The 16,895-nt window shown below is 55.9% G+C and overlaps 1 protein-coding gene across 1 annotated transcript in view; it reads left to right on the top strand.

Annotated features, from left to right (window-relative positions):
• VWA2 (von Willebrand factor A domain containing 2) overlaps positions 1-16,895 on the top strand; it is a 38,602-nt gene that overhangs the window by 20,000 nt on the left and 1,707 nt on the right. The window contains exons 5-11 of the mRNA XM_062215194.1: positions 3,024-3,218; positions 6,679-6,812; positions 7,402-7,534; positions 9,771-9,826; positions 11,591-11,698; positions 13,805-14,377; positions 16,126-16,677. Of these exons, the coding sequence (XP_062071178.1) occupies positions 3,024-3,218; positions 6,679-6,812; positions 7,402-7,534; positions 9,771-9,826; positions 11,591-11,698; positions 13,805-14,377; positions 16,126-16,677 (1,751 nt within the window). The remainder of the gene's footprint in view (positions 1-3,023; positions 3,219-6,678; positions 6,813-7,401; positions 7,535-9,770; positions 9,827-11,590; positions 11,699-13,804; positions 14,378-16,125; positions 16,678-16,895) is intronic.

The following is a 16,895-nucleotide window of genomic DNA, read 5'->3' as shown; positions in this document are numbered from 1 at the left end:
GGCCACGCTGCACCTCTTACGCTTTCAACCTAGGTTATTCCCATTGGAGAGACATTAGAAGAATCTGGGTGAGATTGTGGCCTGAGACCTCCTGACCATCTGGAGTTAGATCCTGACTCAGATGCTCATCACACAGAGTACACCCAGAGGTCAGAGCCGTTAGGAATCTCCCGTGCCCTCGGTTAGAAGCCGGTGGACCGTGTTCTCCTGGGGGAGGCCCCGTGCTGTGCAGAGAGAGTGAGTGGAGCCACATGAGAGGTGGACACTGTCAGGCCAGTCGGTGTGCAGCCTGGACCCTCGTGTCCTTGAAATTCAGCTTCTCTAACCACAGGCTGGAGGCTGTGAAGAGGGAGGCCTGGACCACCTCAGAACCTGGACTGAACCCAAGGTTTCCCATGCAGGTGGAGGTGCGAGTTGCTTCTGGCCATGGGGGCACCTGGCTCCTGGCGAGAGTTTTGTAAGCACTCAGAGCATCATGGAAGAAGTGGCACACATTCTCAGTAAGGGTTCATTTAGCACTTCTAAGTGCTCGCCAGCCAGAAAGTGGCTGGTTTCTAACAAAACTTTAATGAAATGGGCTGTAGCTGGGTACTGGCCCCCTGGGATTTTTCTGCCCCTGGTGAAGAGAGCGCCTTCCTGGCCTCAGAATCAGCCTGACTGTACACTCACATTGTGAGCTTGCTGGCCGATCGGAGGCAGGTGGCTCGACTAACCATGGAGCCTTATGGCTAGCACCCTGGGCTTGAAGGGGGGGGGGGGGGAGGCAAATGACAACTAGGGCTCTGGAAACAGAAGGCCCAGCATTGCATTCAAGTCTTGCCTGTGGTGCTCATGAGCTGTAAGTCCTTAGATAAGACCCTTCTCCCAACGCCCATCTCAGAGAGCTGTGCTGAGAACATGCTAAGCTGGTGTGTGTGTATGGTGGTGGGGGGGTGCGCGTGTATGCCTGTGTACCGTACCGGTGTGCCTATAAATAAAGTGCACAGCGCAGGTTCCATAGGTGTCAGCAGTTACGCTGGCGCTCTCTGAGCAGGAGTTTCCTTATCTGTTCAATAAGGAAAAGCTGAGCATCTTTTTACATCTTTTACTATAGCGGTGAGGATTATACCAGTCCTGTCCCAGGGATGTGAAGTGTGTAGCACCAGGCACGAGCCCAGAACTGGCATTGTCCCTTAGACCCGGGAGCCAGCCTGCCCTGACCCGAGTCCCGGAGGAAGACTACTGACCCAGTGCCCTGCCGAAGGTCGTGGCACTCGTGTGACTCGGAATCCTCCTGGTGTCTAATGTGTGATCCGGCACTGCGTGCACTGTTGAAACCCTGGGAATTCCTTGATGTCGATGAGCCTGCAGCACACACAGCTTGTGTTGTGTTGCTGCCGGCCTGAGTCTTTGCTTATGCCCCGCCCCATCTCCTTTCCCAGCCAGCTCTGTACTGAGACCCCATGCAGACCCCCTACCCCCTGAAGCCTGTTCCCTGACAGCTCCATGTGCGGTGAATTCCCTCCTCAGAATCTCTTCTTTGCATCCTGCTGTGGAGCTTTGTGATTTCGTGCCCTGTGGGCCCTGTGTCTTCCCCTGGTCTGTGGTCATGCTAGACTTCCTGGTCTTTCCCTAGCTTCCATGGCGGGGGTGGGGTGGGGTGGTGGTGGTCCCTGGTAAGTAGTAGTGGATTGAAAAAAGTCGGTGGTGGTGGGTTTTCCATTGATGCAGGTGCTGATGTGTATCATAGGCTGAGTCTGAATTCTAGGAGTTGTCAACTCCTTGCTGTCTCTCTCATCTGAATATTAACTTAATGGAGCTCCACAAAGGGTCTTGTCCTTTAAGAGCTCATGTAAGGTAGAAGGTAATGAAAGTGATGAATGTTAGAGGTCTGGTCCATAAATCCTTCCCCAGCACAGCCCTCGTGCTCTTTGTCTGTGTCTCTGCTGAAAGCAGAAGAAGCAGGACCACAGAACCACAGGAGCCCGGATTCCTGGGCAGCTGCTCAGAGCAGAGCCAGCCAGGAGAGGGGCCCGGGCAGGAACGCCTGTGTGTGACTTGCAGAACACAGTGCCCATGCCTCTTGCCCGTTGCGTGTTGCTACACTGGAAGGATGACCATGGGCTCCTCTGAATTAGAGACACGCACTGTCTGAAATCATAGTTGGAGCATAGATAATCTAAATGTGCACCCCCTCGTCAGAGCCTGTGGGTCGGCTGTCTCGGCTGGTGCGCCCACCAGCTTTTCCCCGTGCATACAGCCGGTCGGTACCTGTGGCGATTCCTTTCCCTCCACGTGGCTGCTCGTATCAGGAGGCACTGTCTTGCCACCCACTGAAGGGTTTGGCTGCAGCGTGGATGATGCACAGCTCAGCGGCCCCAAATCCATTGTCGTGTGTGGTTGTGTGCTCAGCTGGCAGCTTTGTCGCTGGGCCCCGCGTTTCAGGATTTAGCGGAGACATTGCTCTGGGATTCCAAGGTCAGGTGACAGCCCTAGAGCCAGGCTGACCTAGAGAAGTAGGCCTCAGCAGATAGAGGACCGTCAGCATCCTGCTGGCTTGCAACCACTGTAACCTGCCCTGATCTGGGAGCGCTCACACAGCTCAGCCTGCGGCCCCCAGCCCTGAGTGTGGGTGTGTCCTGGGACAGTCTGAACCATGGAAGAGATTCCCACTGGGTGCATGCATCAGGTCCCATCTTCCACTCTTAACGCAATTTCCGGGCTCAGTTACCAGCTTTCCAAACCCCAGGTGATGGAGATGGGGATACTATCTCTCTAACAAAAGGGGGAGGATAATACAGGGCTGGGAGACGGCAGGTGGGTGTCAGAGGATGCGTGTTGTCAGCCCACAGTCATCACAGGGCTTGGCAGAAGGGCAGATATAACAGCCACATGCATGCTGAGCTGGCGGGATCTCAGTGACCAGAAGACAGTGGCCTCTGACCCGTTAAGGACTTGCTCACCAACGTCCTGCTCTCACCCCGACCTTGCCTCGCAGCCTCACTGACTTCTCTCCTTTCTTTTTGCCTTGCGGGTGCACTCAGAGGAGGGCGTACAGAGACGGGCCTCGCCCTGAAACACCTTCTGCACGGAGGCTTCCCCGGGGGCAGAAACGGCTCCGTGCCGCAGCTGCTGGTCATCGTCACTGACGGGAAGTCCCAGGGGCACGTGGCGTCACCGGCCAAGCAGCTGAAGGAAAGGGGCGTCACTGTGTTTGCCGTGGGGGTTCGGTTCCCCAGGTAAGGCCTGTCTGTTTGGGGCAGCCCTCACGCAGTGGCCCTGGGGGCCGTGTTGGGCAAAGGCAGCGGGAGACACCGTCCTGCTCCCTCCATGGACTCGTCCTTGCCTCACTTGGCCATTTTGGCTCTGATGCCCAGGGTGCCCCAGTCCTTGGCAGTCTGCAGTGTCCTCTGGCTTGGTCTAAACCCTTGGCTGCAAGGGTGAGGAATGACTCTAGTGTATCTGGACAAACGTGGAAACTCCTGGAGTGCTCTCACTTCCCTGGGTGGTGGGGGGTTTTAGTGCCCTGAGCTTTCTCTGTCTGCCCTGCCCCTCTGCTGATCTGTCTTCCTGGTGGCCTCGTCTCTGAGCCTGGCTCTCCTAGGACACGGGAACAGAGGCCACAGGTGGTGCCCAGCTCCACCCTAGAGGCAACAGACCCATTTCCTTGGGTTCAAGCAGAACAATCCCAGAAAGGATTCTGACTGGCCTGCATCACAGCCCACTCAGGCCAGGGCCTTGGGGACTGTAACTGCCCCCTGCTACCTCTCCAACCACATATATCCAGATGGTGGGCTGTGAAGACCTGGAATAGAGGAGGACACAGTTCCTCGGGGCTCTTGACCCCAAAATTGGACTCAAGACCCAGCACACAGGCCTCTAGTCACTGTGTGCACTGAGTGGCACTCTGCCTGCAACTGGTGTCTCCATTTTAGTTCACTGTTGTCTCATTTTCCTCCTGCCAGGCACCGTTCTCGGTTCCTGGGATACAGAACAAGCCATAGTGCCCGCACTCTTGAACCTTCCCTTTAGGAAAGGAATTGGATATCAAGTGATGAGTAAATAAATACAAATGTACTTCAGAAAGCTTGTGGGGAAATGGAATTAAAAGAGAAGTTTATGTGCATGCCCCCAAAATCCAAATCTATGCATAGTTTGTTCATAATACCCATTTTTCACTAGCTTTTTAAAAACCTCTTCCCCCCATAATATATTTTCAGGTGAAAATCAAATACAAAGGGTAAAAGGTTGAGAAACTGGTGAGGACTAGGAGGGTAGCTATTTTAGCTATGGGAATATGTCAAAGCTTCTTTGACAAGTTGACCTTTAAGCAGAGACTTGAGTGAAGTCAGGAGCAAGCCTTTGAAATTGTAGGGCAAAGAGCAAGAGTCGTCAGGTGGATGGCAGGTGCCAAGGCCGTGTGGCAGTCACGAGTCTGGTGTGGGTTACCGGGGCAGCGGGGGAGTAGCTGGTGCCCAGCAAGTGAAGGGGAGAAGACGACAGGAGGTGGGCACAGTCAGGCATCAAGACTTTGCTTTGGAGTTCGTTATGGGTTCTATGGGAAGCCTCTGGAGCAGAGAAATGATGTTTTCAGAAGACCACACAGACTGGGTGGAGGGGGGAGGCCACAACGGAGGCAGGGAAGAAACTGGTGAGGAGGACTTTGGTGCGGTGTATGCAAGACATAAATGTGACTGGTAGGGCAGCGGCTGTGGTCCCACTCAGGAATGACTGGACTTAGGGTGCGCTTTGGGGGCAGAGCAGCGGGGTGGCTGTGTGAAGGAGAATCCAGGACAGCCCCAGGAGCACCGTGGTGCCATTTGCTGATGTAGCAAAGACAAAGACAGGGAAGAGCAGGGGCCGTGGAGTTGCACTCCAGAGAGTCCATTCAAGTTACAGACGATTGGCCATAAGAATCTGCAGCAGAGAAGAGTTCAGGCTCGCAGATGGAAATATGGGATTTTTCTTTTTAAAAGACTGATTCATTCATTCGAGAGGGAGAGACAAGGAGAGAGCTTCCATCTGCTGGGTCACCCCCAGACGGCTGTAACAGCCAGGCTGGGCTTCCACAAGCTTGGGCCATCATCTGCCTGCCTCTCTCTCTCTGTCTCCCTGTCTCTCTTCCTCTCACTCTGACTTTCAAATAAGTAAGTAAATCTTTAATAATAATAATAATACTACAAAGACCTGTTTGGGCCCACCACACTGAATCCAGATGCTGGAGCAGGCCCTCAACAGTTCTCGTGTTTGAGAACCATTGCTGGGGACAGCACGGAACTGTAGGAGATGTAAGAATTGGTGCTGCCTCATTCTCTCCCCCTGCCCCGTGGTATTTACTGAGCCCCTTCTCCAGTTCTGCTGAGTATCTGAGTGACCTCAGCAGCATTTTTTTTTTTTTTTAAGATTTCTCTCTTTGAAAGAATGACAGATCTTCCATCCACTGGTTCACTTCCCTGTGACTGGGCCAGGCCAAAGCTGGGAGCCAGGAGCTTCTTCCAGGAATCCCACATGGGAAGCAGTGGTCCAAGCACTTGGGTCACATTCCGCTGCTTTTCCCAGGCCATGAGGAGGGAGCTGTATCAGAAATGGAGCAGGCGGGGCACGTACCGGTGCCCCTATGGGATGTCGGTATTGCAGGTGGTTGCTTTACCAGCTACGCCACGGTGCTGGCCCCTACCACAGCAGCTTTTAAGAAAGTCTGTTGCAGGGCCAGGAAGCCACAGGTGGGCTGGGCAGTGATGTCCAACGTGACCCCAGAGGGATGAGGTGAGGCTGGGGCTGGGATGCTCCTCCTGTGTGCCAGGCATGTCTGGCATCCCGAGAGAAATGTCCGGGTTATGTGGCTTCCGAGGGGAAGGGGGAGCTCTACATAAGTGGTTTTAGAGAGAAATGAGGTTCTGCCCTGTTGCCAAACTCAGGTCTACTAAACTGAATTTTTCTCTGGCAGCTTTCTCCTGTATGCGTGACTGACTGCCCTGTCTCCTTTTTTAAATTTTTTATTTGTTTTCATTGTATTTGAAAGAGGGATAACAGGGACCCACGTAGTTGAGCCATCACCTGCTGCCGCCCTGGGTGTGTGTGAGCAGGAAGCAGGAATCGGAGGCGAAGCCATGACTGAAACCCAGGCATTTGGATGTGGCATGAGGGGCCCCAAGTGGTGTCTCAGCCACTGCGCCCAGCACCCTGCCCTGCCCTCTCACAGGAAGCTTCTCCACGTCACTTAACCCTTTCTCACAGTCCAGTGTCGTCGCCCTGTGCACCATTTTTCTGGGCAATGGGCTTCGGACCACCATTTATAAAGCTTCAGTATTTTTGCTACGACAAGCTGACCTTGCCTGCTCTGCCCTTGCTAACATCCGGAGCCACTTTCTTTCCTTTCCTTCCTGGTGAACTATCTTTCGCATCAGCCATGGGTTTTACACAAACCAGACAACAGAATCCCCAGGGCCTGCATCTCAGTGCCAGCCGATGTTTCTGAGTGGGGGTCTGCCTGGTGGGAGTTTGTGGAGACCCCTGCATGTGCATTGTGAGCCAGGCCTGGGCTGTCTTGAGGGCTTTCCCTGGACCCCTTCTCGGTCCTACTTGCATTCTAGAAGGATGAGGTTACTGCCCCCTGGGCCCCGGGATCCAGGAGGAGGGTGGGTTGGAGGAGTACTGGGGGGGGGGGGGGGGGCATGAGCCCATGGAGCTTCTCGTCAGGTGGGAGGAGCTACATGCCCTGGCCAGCGAGCCGTGGGAGCAACACGTGCTGTTGGCAGAACAGGTGGAGGACGCCACCAACGGCCTCCTCAGCACCCTGGCCAGCTCTGCCCTCTGTACCATCCATGCTCCAGGTAAGGCCTTCTAGCCTGGGAGGGAGTGCCTTGCCCTGAAGGAATGGGGTGGGGGTGGGGCAAGGTTCCCCAAGGCAACAGCCTCTAAGGGAGGGAGGGAGGGAGGGCAGGGCCAGTGGGGTCTGGTGGCCTCTGCCCTGGGCCCTGTGTTCTGTCTCCCTGCATCCCACTCTGAGCTTCCGTGGAGGATAGGGGGGCAGGAGGGGACAAATCTATAGGCCTCCCCCCTCCCCTAGCTTGAGAGGAGGGGCTGAGGCCACACCCCTGCCTTGGTCAGCATGGAGGAGCACAGGGAGGCTTTGGGCAAGGGTGGAGCTCCCTGCATCCACCTGCATAAGGGTGGATCCTTACTCAGGGCCACCCCAGAGCTAGGGTGAAGCCCTTTGTGTCGCCCGTGCATGTGTGCACACTGGTCAGAGCCACGTAGGCAGGGCCAGCTCAGAGATGGTGATCCCGGTGTTGCCCAGAGAGGCAGACGATGGCCAGGGCTGGACTCCTAGAAGCTGCTACTCTGAAAAGCGGGGGTAGAGGAAGGAGCGTGAGCCCATCTTCCCCTCCTCTCCATCCTTTGCGCTGCTGGGGACTCCAGACTGCCAGGTGGAGGCTCACCCCTGTGAGCGCCGGACGCTGGAGACGGTCAGGGAACTCGCCGGCAGCGCCCCCTGCTGGAGGGGTTCGCGGCGGACCGACGCTGTGCTGGCTGCACGCTGTCCCTTCTACAGGTGCGTCTACATGGTCTGGGGCAGAGCCCCTTGCAGCCTGGGGGGGAGGGGGGTGCGCAGAGCTGCAGGGCGAGCAGCACTTGGGGCCATGGCACTTCAGCTTATGAGGGAGGGATTGGATCAGAGGGGACCTGGGAGGGAGCCAGGGACAGAGCTCTGGGGGACAGAGAGGAATGAGACCCCACAGTGGCTCTGGGAGGCTGCTGAGCAGCCAGAAGCTGGCTTCCAGGGCAGTGGTCTGGCCTTGGGGCGCTGATCTGCTAAAATGGTTCCTTTGAGCACCAGCTGCTACTTACAGGGCTGAGTGAGGCAGGAGGGTCCAGAGCCTTGGCTGAATTTCAGCTGTGGGGGCTTGGGGGCGAGCAGGGCTCCTGGGGACTGGAGCTCAGGTGTTCAACAGCACCTGCCCGGCGCTGGTCCTTCCCTTGCACTCCCTGATCCACCGCTGAGTGCTTCAGGCCGTCTGCCACGTGGCACTCCTGTGTAGGGACTGGGGATCTCGCCTTGCAGCCTCTCTGGAGGCACAGGGTGCACCAGCTGTGTCTGTCTTGGGGTCCCACCGCGGTGGTCCCACTGTCCCACTTGGCAAGACAATGGCAGAGAATCCAGAACGTCTCAACTGGAAATAGCCATGCCCTGCACCCGGGGCAGAGGAAACGGACTTGGGCCATACCCAGGCTACCAGAGGCTGGCTGTCAGAACCCGAGCTCACAAGTGAAGGGAGGATTTGTTCTTTCCCCAGTGAGGGTGTCTGAGTGACTGCTGTGAGCACAGTACAGGCCCTGCCCCTAAGAAGCCCCTGGTCTAGGGGAGTGTTGGACAGGGAGCTCAGGGGCCGCCCGAGCCATCTAGGTGCTGAGCCGGGCCTTGTCCTCTCTTGGTCATGGCGAAGGGAGCGTGTGCCCTTATCCACTGCTTCACTCTGCAATACCTGTGATATTGAGGAGGTGGGAACCCCTCCAGGTCTCCCATGGGGGAGGGGGCAGGAACAGTCGTTTGAGCCTCCCTGCTGCCTCCCAGGGTCTGCACTAGCAGGAATCTGCAGTTGCCCAGCGCTGGGAATGGACCCCAGGCATTCCCATGGAAGACGCAGGTGTCCCAAGTGGCATCTTGACCACTAGGCCAGACTCCCACCCCCAGCTCCGTGAGGTCTTGATTGACTTGCTTTTTTATCCCATTTTACCCCCAGGAAGTCCCTGTCCTGGGGGTGAGCCAATCATCCTGCTCCTGAGTTAGGCAGCCCAGGGTGGGATCTTGTTGGGAAAAAAACCCCTAGCTTGAGAATGTTAGCAAACATGTTTGCCAAGTCCAAAGAGTTTCCTTAGGGGAGGCCATAGCAGGACCCCATGGCAACAAAGGGAATGACCTTCTGCCCTCCTGGGGAGGCGCCACTCCTGCTGCGGCTGGGCTCATCGCCCCAGAGATCAGGGAGGGCAGGAGGTGAGGCCCAGGGGGCCTTGGAATCCGGTGGTCAGGATCGGACCCCAGCTGTGCTGTGGTCCAGTAACCGTGTGACTGTGAGCAGCCTAATTCGGCCCACGTGGCGGAGATCACCCCCTCTTCAGGTAGCTGTGGACTCGAGGTCACGGCAGGGCCGCCTTGTACACGGAGGCCCCTCAGGAATGGTGGCTGTTTGGTTATCACAGGGTGTCAGTGCTCACACACTGAGCAGTCATTGAGTGTGATGGTTTGCAGACCCCCTTGAGCAGGGAGCCTTGGGTCAACACTCGGGCTGACCGGAGAGAAGCAACAGCACACGTTGGGAGAAAGGGAGGCTGGGGCCTGGGGGAGGGAGGCCACTCGGGCTCCTTCTGTTGTCATCAAGGCTCTAAGGAGTGCAGTTGAAAACGTAGGAACTGAAGACCAGAGAAGGAAAGCCCCATGCCTGGGGTCACACAGCCTGAGTCCAGTTGCCCCATTCCCCCAGTATTCCTGCCACTCCCTGCATTGTGAGGCTCAGAAAGTAGCTTAATAAGTAACATTGCCTAATAGTACTGAAAAGCTGGAGATGGCCTGCCGGCATTATCTTCTCCAGTTGTGTCTGAGGAGTTTGGCACATCCCCTCGTCTACGTGCAGATCGAAGAGTAAAATCAGGAAGACATCAGCATCTCTCTTGAGCCTCCTCTGCGTGGGGGCATTAGGTCGGCTTTTGGTGCTGTAAATAGTCGTGGGGGTTTCTGCCCTCCCTTGACACGATGCATCTCCCGACCGCTCTGTTTCCTTGGGTTTTTGCAGCTGGAAGAGAGTGCTCCTCTCCCATCCAGCCACCTGCTACAGGACCACCTGCCCAGGTATGATCTGTTTCTTGGATTCACCAAACTCTTCCTGGGCCCAGGCTGGTATGTAAAGGGGGCACTTACAATTGGGGGTGGGACCGGCTCCCGGGCACATGGATGGGTCATCTGGGAGGCAGAGTAGTGTGTTCATGCTGTATTCATCCCAGCTTGCTCCGTAGTGCCCTTTCACTAAGGATGGGGTGACAGCTTTGGAATTTTACTCCCTTAACCGACGTTCCTTGCACTGATGAGAGCAGCAGCCTTGTAGATGGCCTCAAACACAGCCAAGCTCCGGGCAGACACTTGAGTGTCTCTTCCTCCCTGCTCGGTGTCTGGGATGCCCGTGTTCCTCCTCTATGCGATGAGGGGTGTCAGGCACGAGGTCCGAGTGAAGACTGCTAGGCAGCACCCTCAGAAGGGCTTCATCTGCTCCCAGACCCCAGACGAGTGCGAGGTGTTACACACCATTCATGGGCTGTGATGGACCCCAGTGGTCTAGCGCATCCTCTGACCTGGGAGCTGGAGGTGGCCCCAGGATGTGCAGGTGCAGCCTTTGGGTGGGTTTGCTGCTCCTAGCAAGGTGAGGAGCAGGGTCACATTCTCCCCGGGGCAGGGGGCCCCTGGGCGTGCGCTTTCCAAGTGTTCAGATTCCAACATCCCTGGCCTCCGAAGCATAAAAGAAGCTGACCCTGGGGCTGTTGCCTCTCAGAAGTTCACCTTGAGGACTGGTTTTGGAGCCAGGAGCCCATGGGCAGCCTCAGTATTTTCTCCTTTTGCAAAGTCCACACTTCAGTGACAGTGACGTGACCATCATTATATTGAATCACCAGCCCTGCTGGTAACATTTACCAAACCCTTTGAAGACATGCGCACCTGGAGGTCCTGTTCTCTATAACCCTGGGAGGGAGGCCGTGTGGTCTCATCAGCATTTTTGTAATAACCACTAAGGAAATCCGTAAGGAGCTCAGATATGGACCAGAGAGAATCTCAGATCACACACCTCCGGATGCACCCAATTTTGGCGTAAGCTGTGGATTCCTATGTAAAATATCAGCCAGAGGCATCATGTATCCTTTGCACTCAGCATCCAGAAGCACATAGTGTATTACCTGTTATGGAATGATTGCTTTGTACCAAGACCCCCCAGGTGTCAGTTCATTTCATCCACACAGTAGCACTGGGGAACAGGCTCCGGTATCAGCACATCTTCTTAGATGGGGACGCTGAAGCTTATAAAGGTTAGTCAAGGTACCGAGGACATGACGCTGACCACGTTCATTGCTGAGCCAAGCCACCTGACCACAGGACTGTTTTGTTGTGCCCAGCCAGTGGCCATGAGGAACAACCATGGGCAGAACTTAGAGTGCACAGGGCCCCATCAGCACGCCTGCATTCCCTGAGACACCTGTGCTGTCGCCTTGATGCTACTGAGATCTGCAATGTTGGCAGGCTCAGGTCCTGCACCAGTCAGTCATCATGGCTGCCTCAAGCTCCTCTGGGCCTTCCCAGCAGCCATGGGTAATGAAGGCCTGTTGTTTCCAGCGTCAGAGCCATGGGCTGGGGCCCACTAGCATGTTGTTCCCAAGTGGACCCACCACTGAGTGTCCTTTACCAACCACACCCAGCCCCTTCCTCGTGTGCTTGTTGGTTTTTTCCCCTCTGCTGCAGGGGTTGTGTCTGGTTTTCTGATGGACCATGGCGGAGGGAAGGAGCTGGGCTTTTCCCTCTGGTGCTGGTGGACCGGGCTGGGCTGGGCTGTTGACTGGCATCTCCCCGTAGGCCCTTGTGATGCCCGTCCCTGCCAGAACGGGGGCACATGTGTTCCAGAGGGGCTGGACAGATACCACTGCCTCTGCCCGCTGGCCTTTGGAGGGGAAGCCAACTGTGGTACGTATGCACGGGGCTGCCAAGACCGACCACTGAGGGGGCACATTGCTCCCATCGCAGCTACTGGGTGTGAACCTGCCCTTATCTTGGAGAGCTGTCTACCTTCCTAGTACTTTCCCAATACTCCACTGACCTGACATCTCATGTGGCACAGCCTCCAAGTGCTCCATGAATAAATGAATTCCGTTTCGGAGCTCCAGGCAGGATAGGAGCTGGAGACTGAGGACAGCTCTGGCCTGACCACAGCCTGGTGTTGGAGTGTTGCTGAGCCCAGCTGGAGGCTGAAGATGGCCTGACTCGGTCCTGGCTCTGGGAAGAATCTTTTCTTCTCTCTCCTGTGAAGGAGGGGCAAGGGCTCCAACACTTTTTATTTATTTATTTTTTAAGATTTTGCTTATTTATTAGAAAGGCAGAGTTAGGGGCCAGCGCTGTGGTGCAGTGGATTAACGCCCTGGCCTAAAGCACCGGCATCCCATGTGGGTGCCAGTTCAAGACCTGGCTGCTCCACTTCTGATTCAGCTGTCTGCTGTGGCCTGGGAAAGCAGTAGAAGATGGCCCAAGTTCTTGGGCCCCTGCACCCACGTGGGAGACCTGGAAGAAGCTCCTGGCTTCAGATCGGCGCAGTTCTGGCCATTGCGGCCATCTGGGGAGTGAACCATTGGATGGAAGACCTCTCTCTGCTTCTTCTCCTCTCTGTATAACTCTTTCAAATAAATCTTTTTTTTTTTTTTAAAGGCAGAGTTAAAGACAGTGAGAGGAAGAGACAGAAAGGTCTTCCACCTGCTGGTTCTCTCCCCAGATGGCCACAACAGCCAGAGCTGAGTGGATCTGAAGCCAGGAGCTTCTTCTAGGTCTATATGAGGGTGCAGGGGCCCAAGGACCTGGGCCATCTTCTACTGCTTTCCCAGGCCATCAGCAGAGAGCTGGATCGGGAGAGGAACAGCCGGAACTCCAACCGGCGCCCATATGGGATGCTGGTACTGCAAGCAGAGGATTAACCAACTGTGCCATAGCGCTGGCCCCAACACCTTTTGTTTTTAAGGGTGTGAAATGGAGATCGTTTTGGCTGAACATCCCTCAGCTGAATATCTGAAACGCAAAATGCTCCAAATTCCAGAACTTCTTGATCCATGTTGGTGTTCTAGAATTTTGGATTTGGGGCTTTCAGGTTGGATGTTCAACTAGTAAAGTCTATGAAAATATTCCAAAAATCTAAGATCTGAAACATTCCTGGCTCCAAGCATTTCAGAACAGGTGGTAGGCCTTACCTCCTAGAGAGTTTTAAAAATAAGATTACACAAAGAAAGTGTTTAATTAGCACAGTGCTTGCTTCTTGTTAAGGGTTTGTTAAGTAATGATTTTAGCATGACGCTGGGGTCATTGGAGGTCTATTTGGAAAAAGAAACAAGCCAACCCTGACCCTGTATCTCACACCCCACCCTAACAGTTCCAGGTGGATTATTGATCTCCATGTAGAGGGCAAGGCAGGGAGGCTTCTGGAAGAGCACAGAGGAGCATACCTTGCAATGTTGCAGACAGATTTCTCAGGACTCAGAAAAGCACAGACCATAATGGGAAAAAGTAATAAAAACACCTAGTTGTTTTTTAATAATTTTTAATTTTTATTAGAGAGCCCATCCCCTTAGTCCCAAATGCTCAAGAGCTGGGAACTCAATCCTGGGCTCCTACATGGGTGGCAGGAACCCAAGTACTGGGGCTGTCACCTGCTGCTTCCCAAGGTGCTTAATAGTAGGAAACTGGACTTGGAGGCAGAGCTGGGACTGGAACCCAGCACTCGATACAGGATGCCGGCATCCCAGACTGCATCTTAACCACTGCACCTAATGCCCATCCCACACTTTTCTGTTTTAAAAAGTTAATGATGGAGACCCTTAGGGAGAGCTCTGCCTCTGTCTAAAACTCTGGCAAGCACCAGTCAAGCCGGCCCACGGCGGAGCCTCCATTCCTCTGCCCCGTCTCCCTCTTGGTGGTGGGGGGGGGGGGGGATGCTCTCCTGCCCTGTGCGGAGTAGGGACATTTTGGCAGGCCTGACCCGCACACTCCCATGGCCAGAGCCTGATGTCTGTGTCGCTGTGACTCCCACAGCCCCAAAGCTGAGCCTGGAATGCCGAATCGATGTCCTCTTCCTGCTCGACAGCTCTGCGGGCACCACCCTGGAGGGCTTCCTGCGCGCCAAGGCCTTCGTGAAGCGGTTCGCACAGGCCCTGCTGAGTGAGGACTCCCCGGCCCGCGTGGGCGTGGCCTGGTACAGCAGGGAGCTGGTGGTGGCAGTGCCCATCGGGGAGTACCAGGACGTGCCCGACCTGGTCAGGAGCCTTGACCACGTTCCCTTCAGCGCTGGCCCCACCCTGACGGGCAGCGCCTTGCAGCAGGCCACAGAGCGTGGCTTTGGAAGCGCCATCAGGGCAGGCCAGGACTGGCCACGCAGAGTGCTGGTCCTGCTCACCGAGTCGCACTCCCAGGATGAGGTGGCCGGCCCGGCTCGTCGTGCCAGGGCCCGAGAGCTGCTCGTGCTGGGCGTGGGCAGTGAGGCTGTGCGGGCAGAGCTGGAGGAGATCACAGGCAGCCCGAAGCACACGATGGTCTACACAGACTCGCAGGACCTCTTCAACCAAATCCCAGAGCTGCAGGGGAAGCTGTGCAGCCGGCCACGGCCAGGTGAGGTCCCCTGGGCTGGCCGGTCCCTGGGCAGCTCCTCTCCTGGTCACCAGTTAACCGTCAGCGGCTCCCAGCGCCTGTGCTGACTTTGGCCCCACTCTTTCAAGGACCGGCCAGGTGTTCAGACACTTCTATTTACTCGTCAAGACAACGGGACTAATAGCACCTCCCGGGGGTTCTTTTGGTAAGGGTTAAGACAAGCCACAGACACCCTTAGTACAGAGTGAGCACTCTGCTATTTATCATTCTTGATAATCATTTATTGGTGTCACTTACAAGGAGCCCTGAATCTCAGCCTCCTCCAGGACAGCAGCTTTACCACCTCTGACGGCAGCCTGTAGCAGCATGCATTCCCAGTACGTGCAGGTGCACACGCACAGCTGGAACAGACGTCTCCCTGGGATGCGTGGGATGTTTTCCTATTCTATTTCACAACGCATGAGGCCGACTTCTGGCCTGCTGTCGCAGGGTGCTCTGGAGAACGGGCCTCCCACCTAGGAGCAGACCTGGCCACACAGTGGGCTGAGCCTCACCATGGCTGCAGATGCGGGAGCTGCACCTGCTTGACGGGTTTGCCCTGGGAGGTGGGTGGTGGGAAGCTGCATACGGGGTTCAGCCTCTGTCCCAGTCTCTCTCTGCCCACAGGGAAGAGGGACAGGCTGGCCTGCCCACTTCCACCCAACCTGTCCTGTCTTCCCATGACCAGAGTGCTTTTGTGTATGTTGTCTATTATTTTTCTATTTTTACTGGAGAGAGGTTGTGTGTTCCCATCTGCTAGTTTGTTCCCCAAATGCCTGCGTGAGCTGGGACTGGACTGAGCAGAAGCTGGGAGCCCGGCGCTCAGTCCAGGTCTCCCAGGTGGGTGGCATGGGTCCAGGTACTTGTACCACCCCTGTTACCTCCCAGGGTTCACAATAACAGGAAGCTGGAGCCAGGTACCAAACTAGGCTCTGGGATGTGTGCAACATGGGCAGCTTAGCTAGCGTTTTCAATGCTAGGCTAAATGCTGGCTCTTGCTTAGTTATTTTTAGCAGAACTGTGGGTTAACAGAGAAACGGTGTGAGAGGAGAGGCTCCCCATCTTTCCCATACCCACTGTCACCCTTTGGCCTTGGAGGGTGCAGGGTGACCATGAATTGACCAACACTGGTACTTGATTTACTAATGCCTATCCCTTGTCCAGAGGTCCTGCATTTTTACCTAATGTCCGTTTAGCATCCCAGAATCCTGTCTGGGTCCCACAGAGCATTTCATCAGCCTGTCTCCCTGGGTTCCTCATGGTTGTGACAGGTTCTCCTTATTGCTGGAGTTAGTTTTCTTTTCTTTTTTAGATTTATTTATGTATTTGAAAGAGATCTTTCATCCTCTGGTTCACTCCCCAGATGGCTGGAATGGCCAGGGCTGGGCCAGGCCAAAGCCAGGAGACAGGAGCCTCTTCTGGGTCTCCCACATGGGTGTCCTGGGCCCAAATACTTGGACCATTCTCCACTGCTTTCCCAGGCACATTAGCAGAGAGCTGGATTGGAAGTGAAACAGCCGGGACTTGAACCGGTGTCCATAAGGGATGCCAGCACTGCAGGCGGTGGCTTAATACTTGGCTATGCCAACAATGCCAGCCCATATTCTAGGAGTCAGGTGGTCTGTGATGAAGAAGGCTGAGGGGGTGGGTCCTGCAGCAGGCAGAGAGGACTGGCTGACCCGCTATGCCAGCTGAGTCCCCCACAAGGGTCCCCCTGCTTGCTCCCACAGGCTGCCAGGCCCAATCCCTGGACCTGGTCTTCCTTTTGGATGCCTCGTCCTCCGTGGGCCCCGAGAACTTTGCCCACATGCAGAGTTTCCTGAGAAGCTGCGCCCTCCGGTTTGACGTGAACCCTGACGTGACGCAGGTCGGCTTGGTGGTATACGGCAGCCGGGTGCAGGTCACCTTCGGGCTGGACACCCACCCGACCCGGGCGGCAGTGCTGCGGGCCATGAGCCAGGCTCCTTACCTGGGTGGGGTGGGCTCGGCCGGCACGGCCTTGCTGCACGTCCACGACCAGGTGATGACGGTCCGGAGGGGCGCCCGGCCCGGCGTCCCCAAGGCCCTGGTGATGCTCACAGGTGGGAGAGGGGTGGAGGACGCCACCGTCCCTGCCCAGAAACTGAGGGACAACGGTGTCTCTGTCTTGGTCGTGGGCGTGGGGCCCGTGCTGAGAGATGCGCTGCGGAGACTGGCAGGTCCCCGGGACTCCCTGATCCACGTGGCAGCTTACGCCGACCTGCAGTACCACCAGGACACTGTCATCGAATGGATCTGTGGAGGTGAGTGGGAGGGTCCGCACCTCTCAGGCCCCCAGCCTGAGCCCTCATGTGCATCGTGACAAGGGCAGCAGCTCTTCCCAACTGCTGACCGCTCGCTTCCTGTGGGCCGAGCTCTGCACGCCATCTCAGGCTCGTGGGAAGTCTACAGTGGGCATGACCATCCCCATTTCCCATGGAAGGTGCAGAGAACTGGACACACATACTTCCTGCCCAAACTG

Source organism: Lepus europaeus, chromosome 17, assembly GCF_033115175.1.
Source record: "Lepus europaeus isolate LE1 chromosome 17, mLepTim1.pri, whole genome shotgun sequence".
Taxonomy (NCBI): Eukaryota; Metazoa; Chordata; class Mammalia; order Lagomorpha; family Leporidae; genus Lepus; species Lepus europaeus.
Note: the sequence above shows the minus strand (reverse complement) of the source record. Positions and strands in the feature narration are given on the sequence as shown.